General features: G+C 44.2%; 1 protein-coding gene across 1 annotated transcript in view; it reads left to right on the top strand.

The window, feature by feature from the left end:
* The window catches only part of EIF4EBP3 (eukaryotic translation initiation factor 4E binding protein 3), a 106,500-nt gene extending 82,650 nt beyond the window's left edge, over positions 1-23,850 (top strand). Inside the window, exon 3 of the mRNA XM_069652663.1 lies at positions 23,377-23,850. Within this exon, the coding sequence (XP_069508764.1) occupies positions 23,377-23,408 (32 nt within the window). The 3' untranslated portion in view covers positions 23,409-23,850. The remainder of the gene's footprint in view (positions 1-23,376) is intronic.
* Positions 23,851-25,017: the final 1,167 nt, after the last annotated feature.

Below are 25,017 nucleotides of genomic sequence, written 5' to 3'. Positions count from 1 at the left end.
GTAATGCAGAGAAATTGAAGGTTGAGTCTCAAGAACATGTCCAGAACAGCTGCAGTTTGGTTGCAGAGGGAGCGAGCGTTCCAGCGGGCAATATTGATAGAGCTGGGGGATTCAAGGACGCGGGGGGATGGATGAGGTTAGGGCGATTAGGAAGGGACGGGGGGTGGCAAGGACAGGGGGGAGGTTGATGGAGGGAGTAGTCATGAGGATGAGGGAAAGGGATAGGAGAAGGGGCAAAGGGTAGGGGGAGAGGGGAGAAAGAGGGAAGTGAAGAGGAGGAGAGGGCATTTCAGAGGGGGAGGGGAAGGGACCGAGAGGAAAGGAGGGAGTAACTGGCGTAGGAGGCTGAGGAGTGAAGGGGAGAGTTAAGGATAGCGCCCAAGAGGAGGGGGAAGGGGATGAGGAAGGGAACTAAGGGGGAGTCAGGTGGAGAGTACGCTGGGGAGTAGAGGGGCGAGGGAGAAGAGGGGGAACTGACTAGGGGTGGTGGGGGGCTGGTAAAGGAAGGAGGGTATAAGGGGGCAGGGATGGTGGAATTATTGTGGGTGTAGGAAGGTAGAAGGTAGGTTGGCTGGCTGGCGTTAGGTAGCCACGGGATTAAGAGGGACTGGGGAATAGGAAGTTGAGGAGAACAGGAACGTGCCCAGGGGCAGTGGAGTCCAGCAGTCGAAGAACACAGAAGGGAGGCCAACAGGAAACAGGTAGGTGTGGAGGCGGGTTGTGGGGGGTCGAGTTGGCCCTGAGTGGTGGGAACAGATGTAGTCCAGATGCAGCAGGAAACTTTAGGAGAGGACTGCGGTAGAAGTTGAGGATGATCGAAGGTCCAGCTTCAGGAGAACTCAGCAGTAGAGTGCGCAGAAGAGGCAGATGGCAGGAGGGTAGGACTCAACCTGGAATAGAGGCAGGCAGCAGGGTGGGGGTCAAACTCAGGGTGGAAAGGGCCCACGTGAAAAGGCAGGTATAGTGGCAGGCTGCAGGAGGCAGGTGTGGGCTCAGAGTGGGGGCGGGTATGCAGAATCCAGATGCCGGCAGAATCCAGGCAGGGGGTAGAGGCAGGATGCGGGGGGCAGACCAGCCCAGGGAGGAGAGAGCCCACGGGGGACCAAATGCAGCAGGAGACATGGGCGCCACAGCAGCAGGGGGCTGCAAGGGCCAGAAGGACGTCGACTCAGGCTAGGTCAGCAAAAAGGTCCCACGGGGGAGGTGGGCCACTGGAGGAAGGGAGATCCAAGAAGATCCAGTAGCAGCGTGACAGGCCGCAGGATGCAGTGGTAGAGTCAAGAGCAGGGGAAACAGAGAAACAGTCCAGGCAGGTAGTCACCCTACCAGCAAGTTCTGCACAGGAGAGGAGCAGTTAATGGGACGCACAGAGGAGGCCATGAGGCAGGCCACTGGAGGAAAGGTGGATCGTCCTACTTGCTTGAACCTCACAGTCCTTTGGGCAGAGAGTGTGTCTGTTTCACGAAAGGTCATGACCAGCAGCATGTCAACATCAACCAAATTAATGGTCCATTCACACCCCACCTTCCAATGCACATGAAGGACATTGCTCACAATGGGCTGGCTGTGCCTCAGGCAGCCAGACCTGGAGCCATAAATGGGTAGGTTTTGACAAAATCTGTAAGCTGAATGACTGTTTAAAAAGCAGTAGCCTACTGCCTGGATCAGTAGGGTTAAGTATGCTTTAGCTCCCTGTTCCCCCTGGGCAGGGGTTGCTGCAGCTTTGGCATCCTCTTTGCAGACCTCATCCTTTTGCAGCATTGTTTCTCAATTCACTCCCTTTCTGTGGAACATCGCATTGTCAGTTACGACATCTGACACATTTTCACCCTAAACCAGACTCTGACTTTGTTGAGGCTCTTTATCTCTCTGCGCAACTGTCTTTGGTGCACTGTCTTACCATGGTTTTGGATGACCTAAATGCGTGAAACAACTAACTACTCAAACTGCTATGACAGGCAGTGCTCCAAGATAGTATTTCGGCGTGAGAGTATTTTGCTCCCAGTTTTTAGAATTGGAGAGTAAATCCAATTTCAAGAGAGTAAAAATTAGTTTCTTCCTTCGCAAGAGAGTAAAAAAGTGTCTGACAGCTATCCAATTTGAGCATAAAATTAAAGCTGCATTTGAAAACATTAGTGACCAAGAACTTGTTGATGGATACTACCCAGCTTCATCTTCATTTTACTTGGACACCAAAACTCTGTTAAGAACTACTACAGATGCCAGCTAGCTACATCATAAATCAAGTCCCTCACTCTACCAGCATCACTTCTCTGCCTCTCGGGCCTACTGTTGCTGCCTGGCAATACCTGCTTGAGAGACACTCCATGTTTTTGCTCCATCTCTCCTTTCCTTTGTTACTCTGTTTTCCCTGACTCTCACTTTCTGATGTTCTGCCTCTCACTCTTGCTATGCCACACTTTGAGGTATGTTGCTCTTTTCACTCTCGCTCTCCCATCTCTGCATTCTATTATTGCTGTTTCCCTCCTATATTGTTCTGTATCAGTTGATATAAATCCTCATCCTCTCTCATGTCATTACTCTGGCTGTATCTGTTTTTTCATTTTCTCTGTTGTGGTTGCTTCTCCTTTTGATTATCTTTCTTGCACTGCCTCTTAAGTTATTGGCTTACCTTTCTCTAATCTGGATTTTCTATTTCCATATATCCCCGTCTGCTGTTGATCTATGTTTTCTTATTTTACTGTCTCTATATGTCTCTTTTGCTCTGCTTCTATCCCTCACTCCTATTGTGTGTATGTGTCCTATTATTTACTTCTGTTTACCTTCTCAATTTCTTTGTTGCTCTCTTATGTAGCTCATTGGTCTCTCTATTCCTGTTGCTCGAATTCCTGTTTTGGATTGTCTAATACGTTCTTTGTTCTCGCAGCCTCTCTCTCCACTGTTCACTTTGTTCTCTTGTATTACTTAGGTTCAGAGTGGCTCTTTCTCTCCTTTTTGTCTTTTGATATAGCACTAATAAATATTTAAAAAGCTGAAAATGCCTTTTCCATTTACAAATCCAGTGCAGCTTTACCATTGGGTGCGCCTTTTTGAGATGTGTGCAAACCTTCTTTTTGTCATTAGGCTGGGAATTATGAGTTAGAGGTTTGGCTGACCAGATGCAGCATTTGCTTGAATGCAGATGCCTTACCAGCACAGTGTGCCATTACAAGTATAAGAGCCCAGGTGAGATGTGTTTTCTGAGCCATTACAAGTATAGCAGCCCTTGTGGGATGTGCCTCTTCTGAGACATTAGAGGTATAGCATCCCTGATGAGATGTGTGTGTGTGTGTGTAGTCTGAGCCATTACAAGTATAGTAGCCCTCATGGGATTTGCTTCTTCTGAGCCATTATAGGTATAGCAGCCCTGATGAGATGTTTGTGTTCTGAGCCAGTACAGGCCTGATGACAGGGATATATGTGATCACTGTGCCGTTTTTACTGAGACAAACAAAAATGCTGATTTAAAAAAAAAAAGAAATTCAACACCCTTTTCACCCCATATATATATTTCAGAGGCTTGTGGAATCTGCTCAGATCACATGCTGTGCGTAGGCTGACATCTAGTGGAAGCTGCAGAGTATTGCAGTTGTTGTTTTCGAAACTTGAAAAGGGATGTCGACAGGGCGTGCCAATAATACTAGCCCTTAACAGCTAATAATAGCATTGCCATCTTCTTACACTGACCGCCAGTGTGCATCACACCACTTCAGGAGGGTGGCGGGACTGATCAACGTAAAAATACAAACATTTTTACTGCGAGGTTGCACATCCTGCATATAAAACACCACATTTTGTGTATTTTTAAAGCAGGGGAGACTGCTTGCAGCACACCCCTTCCACATCCTCCCACTTTATTAAATACCCCTACCCAACGCCCCTCCCTATCTATTCTTTGGGGGGAAATTATTTGTTTTCCATGCAAGGTTTTCTACTTTGCAGTAATGGGATTCAGACTTTTGTAGTGAAACCGATGGGAAGAGCTCTGACATTGTTCGTGCTCAGTACTTTAGCTAGCTGCAGTAAATGCCAACACATGTTTGTGCTTTGTCATTACAGCAGCTCTTTTAAGAATAAAGGTACGGTCCCAAAACATAGCAGCCATGCTAAGAAATGTGGGCATGATGCAGATGCAATCAGCCCTGCTGTGAGTAATTGGCACTGTGCCATGACATGCATATAGCAGCTCTGCTGATAAATTAGGCTACTTTGCCTGAATATTTAGAAGTCCTGTTCAGAATCTGTGCCACTGAAAATATATACAGTACTGCTTCTGCCTGCATCCATTATACCCGCTTGCGGTGGACGGGTGGACGGGTGGTCAGAAAGGGAGTTAAAGTAAAGTGCAGACTACATGCCCAGCTATTTCTTGCTATCCAAGACAACAAGCTATGTACAGTACTCTTTCATGCTTGCACATGGGCACATAGAATCTTAAGACTAAATAAAACACATCTTCATATAGAACATCAAAAGCTTTTCCTTCAAGACATCAAGCGCAATTGATGTGCTTCTGTGATGAAAAGAAAACAAAGTATGAAATGCCCATGATGCTGCAACTGCACTGCCTCTATTAAAGCTGATCCAAACAGAGGAAAATTAAGCAGAAATGCAGCGCTAGTTTAAGACCATTTTCATTTTAAACAACATTACATGTGTCCTAAAGCAATGTGAAAAGTATGATCATGATTCAAAATGCTTCAATAACACTAACCTACAAAATGTAGGCAGTTGAACAAAGTGAACAAAACACATAATGCCTTCTACATTAATCAGAAAGTATTACCTTGTTGGAATTATTAATAGAGTGTTAAAAAAAATAGACCAGGACTCATCCCAGTTGCTTCTTTCAAGGAACTATATCAATTGCTAAAGTAAAGCGTGGGTGTGCAAGCTGCTGCTGCCCAGCCTGTCTCCAGTGACTTCTAAGATTTATGGGGGTGCTGCTATATATAGCTTGTGTAAGCTGTACGCAAGGAAGAATTAAATGGGATTTATTGACAAACTTTCTGTGCGTAAAAAGGCCTCATACGCACCATATCTGGAGGGCTGATGACCAGTCTCTTAAATGATAAATTGGCATTGATCTTCCAGCTAGTTCTGAGCCCAAAATGCAAACTGGGTCACGTCACATGGTAGATTTTGTCTTTGCAACTTCTTCATTAAATGTGGTTAGTGGGAGGAATTCGACCAACCACACAGCGGTTGTGTGCTTGCCTGGGCTTTTTTGAAATTGTATATGAAATTGAATGATGGTAGATCAACCTCTGGAAAATGTGTGGGGGTAATCTGTACACACATTTTCCTATGCTGACCGCACGTCATACACGTAGACCTGTGTACTCTGGGTGGACACAGTTTACAGGCGCAGTCCCCCTCCCGTATTATTTAGTTGGGATATGACAGCCAAGAGTACACCATGTCATCTCAGAGAGGGGAGGGCAAAACCTTCCTCCTGCCCTGGCCAGCCTAATTAACTATCAAAGCTCCATGGATCCACCCTGGCCTTTTGTTCAGCCCTGCAGATGGTGGCAGCAATTAACATAATTAGAATACTAATGAAACGGGCCCAGATGGGGCCTGGCTACAGAGGGTTAACAAAGGAGACCGGAAACCCCAACAACCTTTGATATGTACTGTGTTAACTTGAAGCCAGCTCCCGCCCTTAGTATCAATGGACAGTGACATATCGGTCCCATGTAATAATGTCGCCACAAAAATCTCGCCATGCAAACATATCGCCGAAAAATTGCCGTTTTTTGTGGCGACATTATTGCATGGAACATGCGGGGGACACCCCCGCAACGCCCAAACTTTTTTTTTTTAAATGTTTTTTTATCCCCCTGTCCCCATATATATGGTCACACATAATATTGCTGCGACCTTTTCCCGGCGATATTATTTACAGCGACCATCTATATGGGGATAATATTATCTGATACCGACATATCATGCCTGGGACTGCATATTTACATAGTCATCCCTCAGGGAGACCCCATTCAGAAGGTACAAGTATGTGGATTGACGAAGACAGAAAGTAGTTCTCGCTGCAGCTTCAAGGAAACCTGCACTTTAATCAGGGACCACAGAGAGCTCCATTACCTAGAGAGACCCTTTGATCCACAACAGACATGAAGATGGGTAAGACTTAGTATTACATGTTTTCACCCTTTTACCTTTTCTGTTGCAAGGCACTCTGGTTATGACCTTATGTATACAGGAGAATGTTGGTGGGGACCCAGGATTGGTTCATTAAGGTAGGCTTAGCCTACACCAATCCCTGTGGTCTATTTTGCTTTAAAAGCTGAGCCCCTGATCATCTGAAGACTTCGCAAGGAATAGCAAGAAGAACTCTGCATTGGACCCTGGCTGAAGGTACAGTCTGCCTTAAATCTTCTGCCAGAGAAGGCCAGGACCTCCAAGAGGGAAGGAAGCCCCCCCCCCTCCAACGAAACATCTCCCAGGGAAGAGATACTGAATCCAGAGGACCACCCAGAAGCTCCAGAACTGGTACCCAATCAGCACAGTGTACCCTGTAAGGCTCTGCAGCAACCTTCCTAGGTGGGAAGTGCCAGAGTGTATCTGAACCAAACCAAGGACAAGGCAGCTGCTTGCAACACTCTCCTCGGCATTGGGGCGTTTGCCTTAAAGGACAACACAATCCCAGTGAAGAAGCTAGCGGAGTGCATCGACAAGCATCTACTGACATCCGCCTTAAAGAACATTTTCGAGCCAGTCGAACCTCTCGAACTGCAACTGACTGCACCACTGACTGTTGCTACAACGCAGTCGCTAACGCCATCCGAGACGCCTCGACCAGTGATTCAGAACCGCCGACCAGCACTGAGACAGCGATTCCTGACCCTGAGCCGCTGTGTAGGCCAGCCTGCAGCCATCCGTCCAGCCTTGCTTGCCAAACTGCCTGCCGCCTGATACCCTCAGCTCTCTCATATCTTGAACTCTATTGCAGAAGTGGAAAAGCGCCCTGAAACCGACTCGACCCTGTTGAGCACCAAGAACACCTACAAGCACAAAGTACATTGTGGTATTGTCTCCCTAGTCCTTCTCCGAAGGCCCCCAGTGACATTTTATGACCCATTGCTCCCTTTGTGTTCTAACCAAGTATCCTTGAACTATTACGATTAATTACTATACCGACCACCCTCCTGTCAGTATCCAGAGTGCACCCCCTTTATGTCTTTGAAACTGTCTGTCCTCTACATTCCTTTACAGGGTGGGTTGTATTTTGTGTGCTAGAACTATCTGTTGTGATAATAATAAAGGAGATATTTGTATACAACCTTGACTGGACAGTCCCTTTTATCTTTGGGTAATAATTGTATTTTTTTTGCTGTGTTGCAACTCACCAACGATCCCTGACCGCGTGGAGATAAGCTTGATGTTCCATCCACGTTACCAAAAGTGGACAAGGAGGTTTATAATTTGCTTGTGTTTCCAATCTGTTCAGATCCCTTCTGGTGTACTAGAGGTGTGGGGCTGATTGATGGTTTAGAAACCGATTTTCATCCCTGGACCACTGGTGCCCCGGAAGTTGATTTGTCACAGTTAAGAATCCCCTATCTCCATGACCTGGGTGGGCCATTGTGTGTGTTTTTATGATTCTGAACCTTACTCCTACTCCCGCCAACTCTATATATCTAACACAGATGCCTCCTGTAATTGGCCCCCTGTACCCCTAACCAGGTGGCTCCTTGCCTTAGCCCTTTAATGCCCCACCATTTCTCAGTGACCTCCTGGATACCTACAAACCTGAATAAAGTGAGCACTTGTTTTCCTTAAAGGTCATTGCATAGGGTCGGATCCCAGCCATATAGCTTGTTTTAACATTGCAGGATATTAAAGCCAGCACTAAGATCTTATGGCAGGCATGGAGCCTCAGTTACAACCCATATGGTTTGGCAACCCTTTATAGGTCATTATCTTTTTTTTTTTTAATTCATGTATTTACAATACAAAATAGAATAATAATCGAAACACAATACCTCAACTACAGAATATGCATAAAGTGAGACAATAGGTAAGCAGAGAAGAAAAAAAACCTATTCAGAAATGATCATTAAATCTCCCCCAAATATTTTCATAAAGAAACAATTTGCATTTCAATTTATAAATCAATTTTTCAATCCTTGAAAGTCTGTGCATTTCATCCATCCAATCCTCAAACGATGGAGAAACCCTGCTTTTCCATCCCCGAAGTATCAACCGTTTTGCAACAATGGCACCCCTAAAAAGACATTTTTTGTCGGCCGAACAGAGATCACCAATCTCAGTCATCTCCTAGTATCATCGTCTTGAAATCTAAATTGGGATCCCCACTGGAAATCTGAATACAAGCATCACAAACCTCAGACCAGAAGCCAGAAACCCTCACACAACTCCACAACATATGTTCCAAGGAACCAACCGCATTCATACAGCCCCAGCATTCATCACCATCTGTCATCCCTCACATTTGTAGCTCCTCTGGACACCAATAAACATGGTTACAAATCTTGAGTTGTCTTGTCCTTTCACCTAGGTTCAGAGAACACAATGAGACATTTCTGCAAATATTTTGCCAACTATCAGGTGTGATCTCAGAGACAATTCTCATACTCCAAACATTCCGCAGCGTGTCCTTACCACGCTAATTCGACACCATCAACCTGTACACCCTACTTGCTAAGCCACCATCCTTGTTCTCAGAAGTCGCAAGAAAAATATCCAAGTTCATAGTATTAGACCAATCAATGTCCCCCACAGACCTCCTCAAACCGTCTGTATGCTGAATCTGTCAAATCCCAGAAATCCCACTTCTCTCTTAATTCATTTGCAGTCATCCATCTGCCATTCTTCCCAAGATCAACCATCTGTTTAATACCAGCAAGAAACCAATCAGGCCAAAAAATTGTTTTGGTGTTGTCCCTGATCTTAGGATTCAACCAAATGGAAGACAATAAACATCTGAAAGCATCCTTACCCAAAAGCATCAACAATTCACTCCAGGCAGTGCGTAAAGATGTCGTAACTAATGAACCGCATCCTCGATCTTTAGTATTAGTAGTCAATAAAGCCTCCTGCCCTAGAGGACCAAAGGCATTAGATTCCGCCAGAGCCCACTGATCTGGTTCAGGACACAAAATGAAAGTATGAGAAGAAAAGGCCAAATGATGAGCTTTAAAATTTGGTACTCCCAATCCACCCTCACAAACCGGAAGTCGCAGTTTCCAGATGCTAAGTCTTGGGGGTTTCTTATCCCACAAAAATTCCTGAATGAGGCGGTCCAAATCTTTCCAATACCGATTACTTATTTTCAAAGGGAGCATACGCGTTACAAAATTCACTTTAGGAGCCAAATTCATCTTAAGGGCGTTAACTTTACCCCATAATGACAGATTAAGAAGCGACCATCTATCAAGATTCATTCTGCATTCCCGACTGATCGCACTCATATTCTCATCAACGACATTCAGAATCGAGGGTGTTAACCAGATGCCTAGATACCGCAATCGGCCATCACACCATTTAAATCCCAGTCCAGTCACCAATGTTTTATCACAACGAAAAGAAAGAGGCAGAACTTCGGATTTTAGCCAGTTCACCTTGTAACCAGAGGATGTGTAAAAAAGGACCAACAAAAGATCGACTGCATAAAACCATGTTTTCTGTGTGACATCCCAACAGCCCACTCCGTCTAAATCAGGGACATTCTTCAGAGAAATGGCCAACGGCTCAATTGCCAGAGTAAACAAAAGCAGGGAAAATGGGCATCCCGGACGAGTGCCTCTTTCCAGAACAAAGCCTTCCGATTTGATTCCATTTGTATTAACATCAGCCGAAGGTTTGGAGCATAAAAGTTCAATCCATGACATGAACTCCATCCCGAGATTCATTTCCTTCAAAACTGAAATCAAATAGTCCCAATTAAGCCTATCAAACGCTTTTTCAACATCGAGGGACAAGACAGCATCATCACAATCCATCGCATTGGCTTTCTCAGTAGTGTGGAACAATTACCGAATATTACTGGACGTGCGTCTATTATTCATAAAACCAGATTGTTCCACACCAATTAATTTGGGAAGAAATGTTTGTAATCGTAAAGCCAAAATCTTAGCCAATATTTTATTATCAGTATTGATGAGACTGATAGGGCAGTAATTAGCCGGATAGTTGCCGTCTTTTCCCTTCTTCAAAAACACAGAGATAGAGGCATGTCTGGTACTGTCAGGTAACACCTTAGCTGATTTACTAGCAACAAATATATCCCTCAAGCGTTGGAGGGCAGAATCGGGAAGAATTTTATAAAGTTCACAAGGAAGTCCGTCGGGACCGGTGATTTACCAATATTCAATCTAGAAATTGCAATCTTCACTTCATCAACCGTGAGATCTGCCGCAAGAAGCTGACACTCAGCATCCGTAAATTTGGCAAGCTGAAGATTACTAAAAAAATCCTACTCAACACCAGAAATATCAGTCTCATTACGATACAAATTCAAATAGAAGTCGTGGAAAACCAGGTTAATCTTCTGTGGATTGAATGTAATCCTTCTATTCGAATCCATGATGGAAGCAATTGCGGCCTCTCACATTCTCTTTTTAAGTCTATATGCGAGCCACCTATCGTATCTCTCACCCTTTTCAAAGTCAGTACAATGTGAATAAAATAAACTACGCTCCGCTCTCAACGTTAAAATATCATTCAATTCCCTTTTAAGTTTCTTTAAGAGTGTCAATTTCACAGAATCCGATGGGTCAATCATCAAATCCCTGGATGTCTCACTAATTTTCAGTTCAAGAGCCAATCTTGATCTCTCCTCTTTTCTCTTTTTATCACTCGATAACCCTATGCATATTCCACACATACAACATTTGAAAGCCTCCCATGTGTTACAAATACTAACCTCGTCAGAGCTGTTCTCCGTAATAAACAAATTAGCCTCAGATGTAATCTTCTCCAAAATGTCATCATCCATCAAAATGGAAGCATTCAGTTTCCAAGAAAAGGACCTGCGATACTGGTATTTGAATGCCAAGCGCTTAATCACAGGGCTGTGATCACTCACCGAAATGTTCCCTATATCACTGGAAACATGACTCTCTATAACCGTCCCACCTGTCAAAAACCTATCTAAACGAGAGTACACATTATGAGCACTAGAGAAATAACTGTATTCACGTATATCCGGATTGACAAGGCGCCAATTATCTTTCAAATTGTGCTCATCCAACAATGACAACAGAGCTTGATGATGAAAATGACTCCGATTCACATTTCTGACATGACTCCTATCTATCAATGGGTCAATTATAGTATTAAAATCTCCTCCAAGAAGGATGTTAGGAGAGTTTAAATCTGAAAGTGTCTGGGCAACCATTCTAAAAAATGAACCATTGTCAAATGTCGGAGCGTATATATTATAAAGAGTCATCAGCTCCCCCTGAATCTCAACCAATAATGCAATCATTCTCCCCTCCTTATCAGCACATTCTCTCAAGATTTTAATAGGGAACTTTTTTCGAATGAGGATGGCAACTTCCCTAGCTCTCGATGAGAAAGAAGAGCCATAGGCCAAACCCACCCATTCTTTCTCAAGTTTTGAGAGTTCATCGGACAGAATATGAGTTTCTTGATTAAAGCAAATATCTGCTTTTATATCATTTAGAACTGTGAACACTTTTTTCTTTTTGAGGGGATTATTAACACCATTGACATTCCAAGATACAACACTTAAGTCCACATTAACCTTATTGGCCGCTGTCAAGGCCATCATGACCCAATCAAAGTTGAAAATAAAAACAAAAACAAAAAATAAATAAAAAACAAAGTTAAACTAATAACAGAACGATCATAACTATGAAGACAATGCAGCCTAGTGAATGTAGGAAAGAACATCAAGGATGAAGTCTCTAGGACCTCTCCCAAATCCCAAATGTAGACATAAAATTGAGAAAACATAACAATAAAACTCCAAATCACACTTAATCTAATGATGAAAATAGTGGACACTAATATATGAACCTCAAATGCCCACATAACCTAATAAGAAGCTATCCCCTCATACCCCGTATAATGAAAATGACCTAAAACAAAGCCAAGCCCCAGCCAGGTAACATATGTAGAATTAATATAGGAGAGGTCTCCACAGAAAGTATAAGCCATGAGTTAAAAAACAAACACTCCATACATATATTCCATGTCCACATTACCCATTAAATAAAATGTCAGATTACTATAAGAACCCATAAATCGATTGTACTGACAAAGTTAAAGAAACAGGTATCATACTAAACCAGAAGTCAAAATATGGGAGACCTAAAGAAGCTGAGAGGTAGCGACTAAAGCCAAAGAAACAATGAAAAAGTGAGGAGGCAAGGAGACAGATCAGAAATGTAGCCAAATGAAAGTAAAGAAAATACAAACATGTTTGTAGCCCGTTCCTTGTCACCAAAATCAGTTATGTATGTAACTATATGTATGTAATATACAGACAGAATTTAAGACACATCACGTTTGTTCAAAATTCAAACACTACAATCTCCATTAGCAGGTCCGCCAACCATAAAGTGAGCGAGTTCAAGCAAAATAAAGTCAAAACAATTCTGGACACCCAACATATCCACATGTTTGGACCTTGTTCTGGATTATTAAACAGTAAAAACACAAGAGGACCGGCTGAGGGCAGCAGCCAGCATAGAGGAATGTTAGCAAGCATCGGTACTATCCCGCTCTAGCCATTCAGGGAGCGAGTAACAACTCGAAGAACAGGGGTCGGAAGCAAAGCACATCAGTGAACACGTAGGCAGTGAGATAGTATATTGGTCAGTTAGAAGTTGCCCAAGGATGGCATATAACAAAAATTTGGAAAGGTGTTGAAGGCCCGAGTAAGGATGCGGAAAGGGCAGGCTTTCATCACAAAGCTATGTATTGTCATATGGTATGTAAATTCAGCTGGAGGAATGGACAGGACGGGAAGAAGTGTCATTCCAAAAAAGTCCAAAGAGAGGAGAAGAAACTCAGTCGGAGCACCCAATGCGCAACGCGAAGCTGGTGCCCCACTTCAGAGGATGGCACTGGAGTGACAACGCAGCACAAACTGCCAAGAGTGGTCCGGGAGGACTGCAGCACCAAGAACTCAGATGAGACCGCACCAGTGGGGTGCCGGTGGGACCCATAGCTGGATGGCACATTTGAGCGGTGCGTACCAAACCCCAGCGCCTGCCAGCAACTCTGCAGACCCCTGGGCACTGGGAATCTGGTGCGGCTGGAAAGGGGGAAGCAAGCGCGTAATGCTGGGTAGCGGACAGTGTGAGAGGGAGAGGCGTACAGCGCCACTGCTCTGGGGGGCGGTGCCAGAATAGCCCCCACCAACACAGACTTAGGATGCTGGCACCTTGTAAAATGCAATACACTCTGAATGCAGAGCCATACCAACGAAGCCCGGATGTTTTCCAAAACGATCCGTCCATCACAATGCCTCCAGCCCTTTAAAGTCACTTCCTCCTGAAGTCCTCTGCTTGTTTGATACTACGCCAAGCAGCGCTGCAGCGGGTCCTCTGCGATTCCGTTTGTCGACGCAAAGACGTATGTAGGTCCAGTCAGCTGACCGCAAACAATGAGGGTCCTTTACTCGAAAAAGATACTTAGTACGTGAGGAAAGCTTCACTTGATGACACTGTAGAAGGTTGGAATTCAGCATTCTTTTGATGCAAGATGAAACAATGTCAACATGGAGAGCATTTGAACATTCCAATGTGTAATTTTAAAAACAAACGGATGATGACCATCGGCGCCATTTTAAATTGCAAAAAGTCAATATAGCAAATGTCTTTTAAAGTGAAAAAAACACAACTTGAACCGGGGGAAAGGGGGGAGGAGAGCCAGAAAATCATTGATTGGAGGCCGTCGGCGCATTCAGAGGTGAATCTTTTATATTGCTCCATCCAGTGCAAGGCTTGTATAGGGTCAGGAGTGCTGTTTTCACCATCTGGTAGCACAACAGTAAAACATTACTTTTGTTTAAAAAAGCCTTCAAATGAAGTTTCCTGGCCATATCTTTAGCACCCTGAAATGATTTCCTCAACATTAAGATCTCCCTGGGATGATCTGGATAAACAAAAACCGGTTTACCTTTAAAGTTGGCATTTCCTTTCAGTCTGGCAGCAGACATCAAGCACTCTTTTGACTTCTGATTCTGAAAAGTCACAAGGATGTGTCTTGCTTTAGTTCCCACTCCTTTACCAATTCTGTAGGCATTGTCAATATCCATGGGAGAAATCAAATCACAATCAAAACTTTCCTTGAAAACTTGAATGGCTAAAGCAGATGAGTCTTCCTTACCAACAGAGTCCTCCACACCAACCAATCTGAACGTTCTTAGCCCTTGGCCTCATTTCCAGCCCCAAGCGCATTTCTTTTTCTTTCTGTAAATGTGTCTTCAAGTTGTTATAAGCTTGAAAGCTGCCTGCAATTTCAGTACTCATAGATGAAGAAGATTTTTCAAAAGCAGTTACTCTGCCATCCAGTTGGCCTGTTTTGGAATTGACATCAGCTAAAGTAATCTTGACTTCACAGACATCCTGGGCCACCTGGAGGAGGATTTTGTAGATATCCCGGATGCTTGGGGTATCCATCATTTCCCCAAACTGTTTAGGTTTCTTTGAAGCAGGGTTTTCAGCCTCAGCAATCTTCTTTTTAGAGTTCATAATGTCTTGAAAATGTCTTCAGGGAGAGGTGCAGGAGCAGTTGAGCTAAACTGCTACTCCATAGCTTGCCATTCTAGAATTCCTATAGGTCATTATCTGTGTTTAAAAAGGGTTTACTGGTGACCAGATCGCATTTCTTGACCAGCATATATGTGACTCCTTGCATTCAGAAGTACTCTTTTTACCATTTCTTAAGAACTTTTGCCTCCACATGTTTTCTCATGCTGTTTCCTTCATGGAACTGTTCAACAAAATTGCCCGATGTTTTTTTTGATAAAATCATCCCAATCAGCAATCGGATCACAGCTAATGTGATTATCGGCTTGCTTATCATAATTGCCCCAAGACTGTGCCCTTGCTCTTTTCCACTACTTTCAGTTCATTCCTTGAATAAATGTAAAAATAATACCTTTGCCTGATTAAGGTGCACTGGTTTTAAGCACTTTTTTGTTGCATCTACTCACTTATGTGGTCAGTTCTTCTCTCTCCACTGGCTGTGTACCAGCAGCTGCTTTCAAGTGCATAAGGGTTTTCCCTTGTTGAAGAAACCTTCCCTTGTCTCATCTAATCTGGCCGACTTTCGCTGAGTTCCCATCTTTTTAAAGTAGCCCTACCTGTTTTCGAATTCATGGACTTTCTAGACCCCAATCGGAACGGCATGAGCCCCACCAGAGGGTCAGTCTGGTCTTCTCTCTGCCCTGAACAGCCTATATGTCTCAGCTTGCATCAACTGTGTCACACTCGTGGTGTTGCTGGACCCCTCTGCAGCTTTCAAAATGGTTAACTATGACATCTATCTTCTATATTTATAAAATTGAACATGTGTGGGTTTGTGGCTTGGCGAAGCGCTGTTCCTTATACAATTTCACACCGTTTCACCAGTCTGAACCAAATTTTGCATAGTTGCCTGTTACGGCCCTCCAGTCATTACTGGCTACATGACATGTGGACAGCCCCCCCTTTCCCCGGTTTTCAGCACAAGTCAGCATTTGTGGGTTTGTGGCTTGGCAAAGCGTCGTTCCTTGTACAATTCCACACTGTTTCACCAATCTGCACCAAATGCTGCATAGTTACCTGTTAGGACCGTTCAGACATTACTGGCTACATGACATTTGGACACATCACCCTTTTCCTCGGATGCAAGTAAAATTCTACATTTGTTTGTGGCATTGTGGTTTGGCGAAGCATTGTCCCATATACAAGTATACACCATTTTACCAATCTGCACCAAATTTTGCATAGCAACTTGTTAGGACTCTCCGGACATTACTGGCTGCATAACATTTGGACATCCCACCTCTTTCACCGGATTTCAGCACATATCAGACGGTTGCCTGAAATCTGCAAAACATCAATGTGGTCATAGAAGGATCGGTCCTGAACCCTAGAATGCAGTTTCTGGGAAATTTGCACCGCAATACACCATAACGAACTGCACCATGCCAGGATGAGGTAACAGGTGGGGAGAGAGCACAGTAGGTCCTAGTATGCAGCAGCACACCATCTCTTGCCTCCCCCAATGTCTGCTTCGGCGTATGTCAGCAGCCGCACACGCCCATTCTCAGTGCAGTTTACTTCAGAGTGCAATGCACATCAAGTGATAAGCGAATTGGAACAGTGACCTATAGGATCATTGATTTTCAACAATTGATGTGTTGTCATGTCTGTCCATAGAACCCGTTCGGCGAACGGGTACTTTTTGCTAGTCTCTTATACTGAAAGAGGCTGGGAACTCATGCAGCATGAATACGATTGGTGTCCCAGGTAGTCATTATGTACTCCATTTCAAACACGAATCAATGTGTTAGCCAGGACCTGCTGTTTCCATCTGAAGGTGCTTCTTAGAATTCTACCTTTCCTTGCCCCTTTGGACCAGACTACAATCGTCACAGTGTTGGCTAGATTATGGCAATGCCATGTATCTGGGCTCCCCTGCCTTGCTCATTCACCATCTTCAGGTCTTTAAAACTCAGAGGCATGGCTTACATAAGTTGGTTTGAATATGTCACGCCCATTCTCTGGCGTCATCACTGGCTCCCTGTATGCTAGCATATACAGTTTTAAAGCATTATGTATAACCCTTAATGCTTTTTTATTGTCATGGTGTTCATTTATCGTAGCAAAGCTGAATCGCTGCATTTCCAATCAATCTCTTAGCTACGCCTCTTTTAGACTCCGTAAGTGCGCATTTAACTGTAAAAATATTGGTGGATCCTCCCAGTGTTGGATCCCCCAACTATAGAATGCCCGCCCTTTGGCTCTTTGACCTCAGCCCTGACCACCTCACATTCAGCAAAAAACTCATAACCTGGCTCAGTCTTGAATTAATATTTCCTAAACAGTTTTTCTTCTTAGCAGCATAGCACCAAGAAACCCTAGGTTATATATGAGCACTGCAAAACGCTAAATGTAAACATAATCGCGAACTCAAGAGGTCCTGCACATGACCACCCTCCCTCCTATTGTCTGGGTTTGTCACCATATTATGAAGCTCAGACTGATGGTGAACATCAATCTGACTCAAGTCCTTCTACCATGTACTGTACCTTCCTTCCTCTTGAAGGCCTGATCCTTCTGGATTCTGCCACACTCGTTTTGCTGCTCCCGTTCCCTTGATCCACCCATCTAGCCAGCAGCAAACCCATTTCTCCCCCACATAGGGGGAACAGGAAGAAGGACTTTGCTCCTTCTGCTGCTCCCTCTGAGCCATTTCCATTGTGAGGGTGGGTAATAAAAACTACAACTCCCAGCAGCACATGGTCTGTGGGCACCCGGTATGCCAGACAATCAGATGGCTATATTCTGGAGACAGGGACTGTGAAGTTGTGCCACTGCTGAAGGTCACACCTGCCTACAGAGACCCCTGTACTGTATCTGCGTTCCGCTTCACGTAGCAGCTCCCTGACCCATCTCCCATTTGGCCTGCAGCATCCTCACCATCCCTGCCCCACCACTCGCAGGGATCGGTGGAAGAACTCAGCTTCTGCTGCTGATCTCTACTGTCATCTTCGCACTGTTTTCGCACTCAGGATGGGTACAAAAATTATTGTCCAGGAGCACTTCCTCCAGTCATCACGCCGATTTAACAAGTGGCCAAGCCATAGAGGTAGTAAGTGTAAAGGTATACCACTTCCTTGGGGGACAATGAAAGGGCCACACGCCTTTTGGAGACTATTAATATGCTACAGCTCACTCCTACTTCTAAGTGCTCTGTCCAGAAAGTCTTTGTGCTCACAAAAGAACAGGTCTAGGAAGCTAACCTAACTCAGCACACAGTCCCATGTCATTTTATGAGAACGGATATGTTGCAGATGTACAGTATGCCTGCTCAATTCCGACTAGAATTCCACATGCCCCTGCCCCTTGTTGCCAGCTAAATATTCCATCATACTGGACAATTCAGTGAAAGAGGAGGGAGAGTGGCTTTTGTTTCCACAACCATTTCTCTATTTCCCATCTTCACATTCTTTCCTGGGTGAATGGATGAGATTTTTTAGCTTTCAAAATACAGCTGTCTAACTGCCTGTGTATGATTTTCCTACTCGTCTACACCCACCCCACCCAATACTGTCTCTTCTAGTTGAGTCAGCTTGATTCAGTGGCCAGTTTCTCGAGCATGGCTTTCATGTCTGACCACCTAGATACATCAGTTTTGTCAAGTCCAATGACCCACTCTCCAGGGTTTTCAAATCCATTTGCAATTCTGTCACTGGGTCCGGTATCTAGTGATAGTCACCTGGGAAAAGGTCGCAGGGGGTGGGATTTGTAAGAAAGGCATGGTAACCAGCAGTAAAACAGACAAAAGTGATCACAGTTCAAAGATGTTTATTTCATTTCAGCTGGGTTTAAAAAATGCCTATCTAATCATAAATCTAAAGATGGGAGCAAGCTACGACCATCAAATAATAACGCAGTCAAAATTAAAGGACCTATACTAATAAACCTATTGCCAATCCTTACTTCTAATTATAAATAGTGAGGGAAACAATGTTATGCAAAAGAAAAGTGTTCAGGAAATATGTCAGGATATTCAAGCTGTTGGCTTCCTTCCCCACGTTTTCCGCACGGGACAAGGCTTTACACTCGAGCTTAGCGCAGTCTCTGACTTCTCTAGCACGAGGATGAAGTTCAAATCTCAGTATCGGGGCCTTCTATGTCAAAGTCTCTTTTCCATTCAAAGTCTTTTACTTCAGAGGGCCTGATACGACAAACATTCATAAGGTCCTTTCTCTTCTGGATACTCATGTACAACTTCTTGGGTGATTTTCGATTCACCACGGCCCCCGCCCCCCTCTGCCGGGCTCAGACCCACTTTAACACAAATCTTTCAATTGATCTCCCTCTGTCGGGCTAGGACCAAATCCATAAACTTTTCCAAACTTTCTCTACTTTATCGAAATCTAAGACTTTCGCCTTTGTGCAGGATTTGACTTGACCCGTCTCAGGACCACTTCGATTCATCTTTATTTGTTTTCTTTCAATTGATCTCCCTCCGCCGGGCTCAAACCAACTTTATTTACTTTCATCACTTCTCAGCTGGATACCTTACAGAGACCTTCGATTGAGCACCCATGCGGTGCCAGACCACTAAAGGTATTGTAGCTTGCTTTAAAGTTCAATCACTCATCAGCAGTTTGTCACTCGTGTCTCTTATCACACGTGTTTTAACAATGTTCATTTCAGCGCTCACCATACAATGTTGCAGTTTGCAACCTTAGCTTCAACACAGACCGGTCTTGTATCGGTCTCCCCAATTCACCGGCTTTGTTGCTTTCACTGAAGCGGCTTTGTTCTTGGATCCAAGGACAGTAACCACAGTGGCTGGAGATTCTCCCCGCCTTGATTACTGACGCAGGAAGGCCCCAGGTACCGCCGACACACAATGCAGGATTTGTCAGCCTGGTTTCCTGGTCTTACACTTTCTGTTTTCGAGGTTTTGTGAAAATAACGATTCCTTGTCGAGAAGATCAAGGGAACTTCCTTCCTTGCAACCCCCTTCTGTTTTTCTGTCATTCTCCTCTCGTTAAACTGCCATCTTGGAACTGCTGTTTCCTTGTGTACTTTGCCTTGCTCAGAGTGTGCTCTGCCTTTTATCCTTGTGGAGAAGTGTAGTGGAAGTCAGATGTGAGGGATTGTGGATAATTGCCTGACTTCAGTATTGGGACATGCCAGGTACACGGCTCGGGTGCTAGTCTGGTTTTCTTTATCGCGGGCAGTCCATGAGAACATGTTCGTGTTGTAAAAGGTGTTGGGGGGCAATGTTCCTAAATAGCCTACCTGGTAGGATGGGGTTAAAGTTGTTACAAGGAAGAGGATACTGCGTCTCACCATCTGGTGTCCCACTCCCCGAAGACCCCTCGCCCAGGTGATCCTCCCACACTGGTCCACCCCCAGGAACTGGATCCAAAACCGACGGCCGTGTCCTGACCACCTGGATGACAGATCGCCGGGGCCTAGTGGGTGATATGCCTTCTTATTTCTCATACATTTTCCCAAATTTGCATTCCCAAGAAATTCAAGGACTTTCCCTCAAATATTCTTGGATGGAGTATATAATAGTAAATATTACTGTCCCCGAATATGTGGGGAAAGACTTTTAGGGATGCAGGAAAAAAAGTCTCCTGCCTACCAACTTTTTCCCAGGCGGCATTATCACATGCCGTTTTTTTTGGTTTGACCAATGTCTAGTAGCTTTTTCAAACAAACTCATATTAACCACCAGAGCTTCTGAAACAAATGTTTGGAAAAACTCCCTCCCAGCTGATGGGAATGCCTTTAAAACCAGTCTTGCACGTTACCACGTGGCAATCTTTACATCAAACAAGTCTTCTTCTCGTCTCATATCCAGTGACATGCTTACAACATCAGAGAATTCCTTAACACTGACTGGGAACTCTGGCTGCCCTTGCTTCCTCCTCTGAATTTGCCAATAAATTACATGTGTTAATTAAGAAAACTGCAACTATAAGGGCCCTTCTACACAGCAGCCGATACCCGGTACAAGGGACAGGAACTATTGATGACGAGGCAGGCCCATGACGCAGCCAATGGCTTAGTACTCTGCCGAGACGTTTTTTCACAAGGCTCCCATCCAAATCAGCATCTCAGTGAAAATAATCATGCTTAAACTGGGTTGGGCAGTTCTGGTGGACTGAAAGGGCTGCTTTTTTTGTGGCGGCAGGAGTGGGGTACCAATATAAATGGCCAAAGGAAGGCGTAATATGAGGAGGGGCGGAATCAGCATTCATTTATGGTACTTTCGCAGTTGGCTAGGCTCATGCTCTTGTTTGTGGGATGCTTTAGTGCACTCAAACGAGTGACTCATTTATCGGGAGGATAACTCAAGGGCAACGCGCTCGCCTTGGAAGCAAGATGATGCAGAGAAATGCATGTTCAATTCCGGGTTTGCGCTCCGAAACCTCTGGGTATTAAGCGTGTTATAAATAACCGATTACAATTGCTCCGTCATTTGAACGCAACTAGGCTTACTTCTGAAATTCGTTATTTTCTGATGTTAATCCAGTTGAAACAAAAGATTACAATTCCCTCACTGCATTGATCTGTTGCACGAAAGCTTATGGCTGGAAACACATGTTCTGGTGACATGGAGTCACATTGCCACACTATGCTCTTTACTGGGAGGCAAAACCAGTATGAGTAATTATGGAAAGAAGTAACATTTGTACACATTATGTTTGTTGCTGCCCTTTAGGTTTTAGCAAAGGGGATCAGAAGTTGGCAAAATCGAAGGGTTGAAGACTGAAGAGATTGCACATAAAGCGATTTCTTCATGGGGGGGTTTGGGGGGAGGGTGTGTGTGTGTGTGTGTGTGTTTTTTAATGTGAACACATATATGTGCACAGCTAGAAAACAATTATTCTAGCAACTTAATGACAAAGCCAACAGTTCTGAACTGGTCTAGTAAACAGTTTTTCTTTCTTTCTACTGTAGGTATTGAAATCACATGGCCATGTACATTCACAATGTGCCTAGCGTTACAATTACATGTAAAATTACCCTCATTTCACAGGTTTTGCCGGGTGTGTTAATATAAAACCTATTACAGGTATTGTCATCATACAGTAAGGAACTTACATCATTGCCTGGTGTTACATTTTTGTATGTTAGCATTCTACATGCATTATATAATTAAATTATTTTTTAAAGCGCTTCTCATAGATGGATCACGTCTAAGGTCTGTATTAATCAGTCTTATTACTCACTGAGGGCACTCGATTCATTACCCTCAGAATGAAGGAAGGCCTAGTTGGTGCAACCAGGGTTTCAAACGTATCGCATGGCATTGCCCCATTCCGAAAACAAGCATGTTGCAGATGAGCTATCCATCCTGCTGCAAATACTCACCACAAGCTTTACATTATATGTCCCGGAGCTCACACCATTGGGCAGCTATTGCCATTACATGCCTAAGTACTCGTGCCATTTAGTAAATATTGCCTTCCTGTATTCTGGTACTCACCATACACCAGGTTTTGCATATTGTTATACTTTCTCCAGGTACGCAGGTCATATGACAAAATGACTGCTTAAGCGTATATCCCCCTTCAGTTTATATCCTACCTACTTGTATGGTCTTCTATAACGTTTTGAAGTAGTTTCAGGGCATTCTTTATGACCTAACCTTATTTAATATAGCTGGGAACGGCCTTCTATTTTCACCACCACCAAACACTTTCCTTTTGTTTCCCGCTTGTCTTCCATTCTTGTGCCGCAGCATTGGGAACCGCCTCTGAACGCAGTGCTCCAAGCTGCTAGCTCTTGCTTCACATCAAATTAAGAGCAACATTTTTGGAAAATAGCAGCAATAGATGCTTTTGGGGAAGCATCATCTAGGACCTTCATTCACGCCTAGAAACACTTGTGTACAGGCGCGTTATAAATGACTTATCACATTATATCATTAGACCATGAACAAAAAACATGAATTCCTGTGTAAAATAATGTTCTATACATGGGGCCACATTACGGGTCCGGCGGTAAGCCTGCTGGACCCATAAAAAATGATCAGGGCCTGACTTCCTGGTGGCACTGAAGTCCGGTGGCCGGGAAGTCAGGCGTTGGTAATTTCATTAATCCCGATTCCAATAGACATAGGACGACCATATGGGAGTGGGGACACGGAAGCACCAGCACCGTTGCTAACAGAGCCAGTGCTTCAGTGACTGCTTTGCCTGCCATGATCGCTGTGCCCAGCAGGATCAGACGTGTCTGGTACAGCGGCTCTGGCAGGCAAACCCATAGTTTGCCGGTCCGGAAACAAGGGTGCCAGTGAGCACCCTTATTTCGGACCAGCAAACTTGTAATGAATTCCATGGTCTACTTATTCATTTTAAGTGCAAGTCAATAAAAGGATGTTTAAATTGCAATCATTCAATTATTTTGGAGGAGGAGTGCAGGTAGAGGAGCTAGGTATCCTGGTGTTTCGCTGTGGGTGGCATATTGCCTAGAAACGGCCCTGCCGCCATCTGTCTTCTTTGCATGCTCTATGGGTATGCATAGCAGTGAGGGCTGTATGAGTCGGAAACGCCACTGCTGGGTTTTAGGAACGCACATGGGGAATTTCCAATTGTAAACCCATCTTAAGCCCGAGTAAGAAGCATATCTCTGTAGCAGTGAAACCTTATATGTGTTTTCTTTTTTTTCTTAGTCGATGAAGATCAGTTTGAAATGGACATATGAAGTACCTCGCCCTGTGCAGACGGAAGATATTTTTTGTTTTGCTAAATTGCAGATTTGCAAGCTGCCCAAAGCATTCTCCGACTTCGTGAAGAAGCCCCGGTGGAAGTTTGCGTTATACAGTGCTGCCGTAATAGAATGTATATTTGAATGTTTATTTTAATCTGCCTTTTTCGGCAGCTATAATTGTGTTTCTCTATGCTCTTCAAGTGTGTTGGTCATGAGTGAGAATGCGTGCAAAAGGGATTAGGGTTCATGTTATGTTAGTTGAGTACACTGGTTATTGGTTAGCCTCGGAGATGGCTACACTTTTTGCATGCAGTCTGAATGAGAGTGATTTGTTTATAGCCCGGTGTTCACGTGACGTGAAATGGCGGCGCTGTTGGCTGGTAGCTGGCCGCCATGTGGGAACAGGGCAGCTGCTAAATAAAACCTATGGAAAACACTTCCTGTGTGCACTCCTTTTTACCCTCTGAACTTACATTTCTTCAAAAGGAATAGCATTCTCTCATTTTTGCCAGATGGTTGTATGTTTGCAAATAAAGAAAACGGTTGTTCTCTACTTGCAAAATGCTTGTTTCTGATCGTTGTCTATTGATAACAATAGGCACTTATTTCATGCAGAATTGCATTTTGTGAGAATGGAATTTCACGACTTTCGTTAGTACTGTATACGGTTATTCCATTTCTGATTTGTGGTGGGATGCTTCCCTCTAGCGTCAGGAAGCAAACTTTGCTGCAGACATCTGGTGACTAGAAAGTGTAGAGTTTTTCAGTCTAGTTATTAATGGGCGCCAGACCAGTCTTGTATCTTGCATGTTCAAGAATCAATGTGGGTGCTCCACGTTGGGATAAAATGTGGATTATTGCTAATGTCCGGCAAAGGATTGCCGTAAATCCAGGATCGGAGCACCAGATAATCAAAAAACCGTGGGCACACATGGGATTGAAGACAATTAAAAGTTCTGATGAGTTTGACTTTTAACACCAGCAATCTTTTGTGCTGTCCTGAAACATTTTCATAGAAAAAAAGTGAAATTCACTGTACGCTAGTGCATGGGGGTATTTCAGTGAATAACACCTGCACAGGAACCACGTGATAACCCATTCCAAGACTTCTGCTTTTATTTATGTAGTGAGTTGCCTGAACCCCCCATCATAATATGTGGGGGAAGTGAGCTACTAGCTACTGAGCTGGTCCAGCTGCTACCTGGTGTGCTTCCCAGAGGCTATCAGAGGAGGGATCCCGCAGTCTTGCTGTCACCCCAGAGACACAGTATATTCTTCCCCGAGGGAAGCATTGGAACCCCTACTCCGAAGGACTTTGCTTACCGGAAGCCTTAACAAGGGTATTAATGACTTCTACAAACGTAGTTTACCAGAATGAAACACCAAGGGTCCTAACGACTCTTAAAAGCCCAGTTTATCAGAATGCCAGCTCATTGTGCCTCCTGGAATAGAACAACAAATGCGTTGTAGGACAAGGGACGTTGAACACAAACCCACAGAGTTCATGTACACCAGGGAAAGAACACTCCCCCCCGTAACTAAAGTTGCATACTCTGAACAGCGCTGCAAACGGCCCGTGCACTTGCGCATGCAGTCGACCAGC

The sequence above is a fragment of the Ambystoma mexicanum genome, chromosome 3p (genome assembly GCF_040938575.1).
Source record: "Ambystoma mexicanum isolate Mex_15411 chromosome 3p, UKY_AmexF1_1, whole genome shotgun sequence".
Taxonomy (NCBI): Eukaryota; Metazoa; Chordata; class Amphibia; order Caudata; family Ambystomatidae; genus Ambystoma; species Ambystoma mexicanum.
Note: the sequence above shows the minus strand (reverse complement) of the source record. Positions and strands in the feature narration are given on the sequence as shown.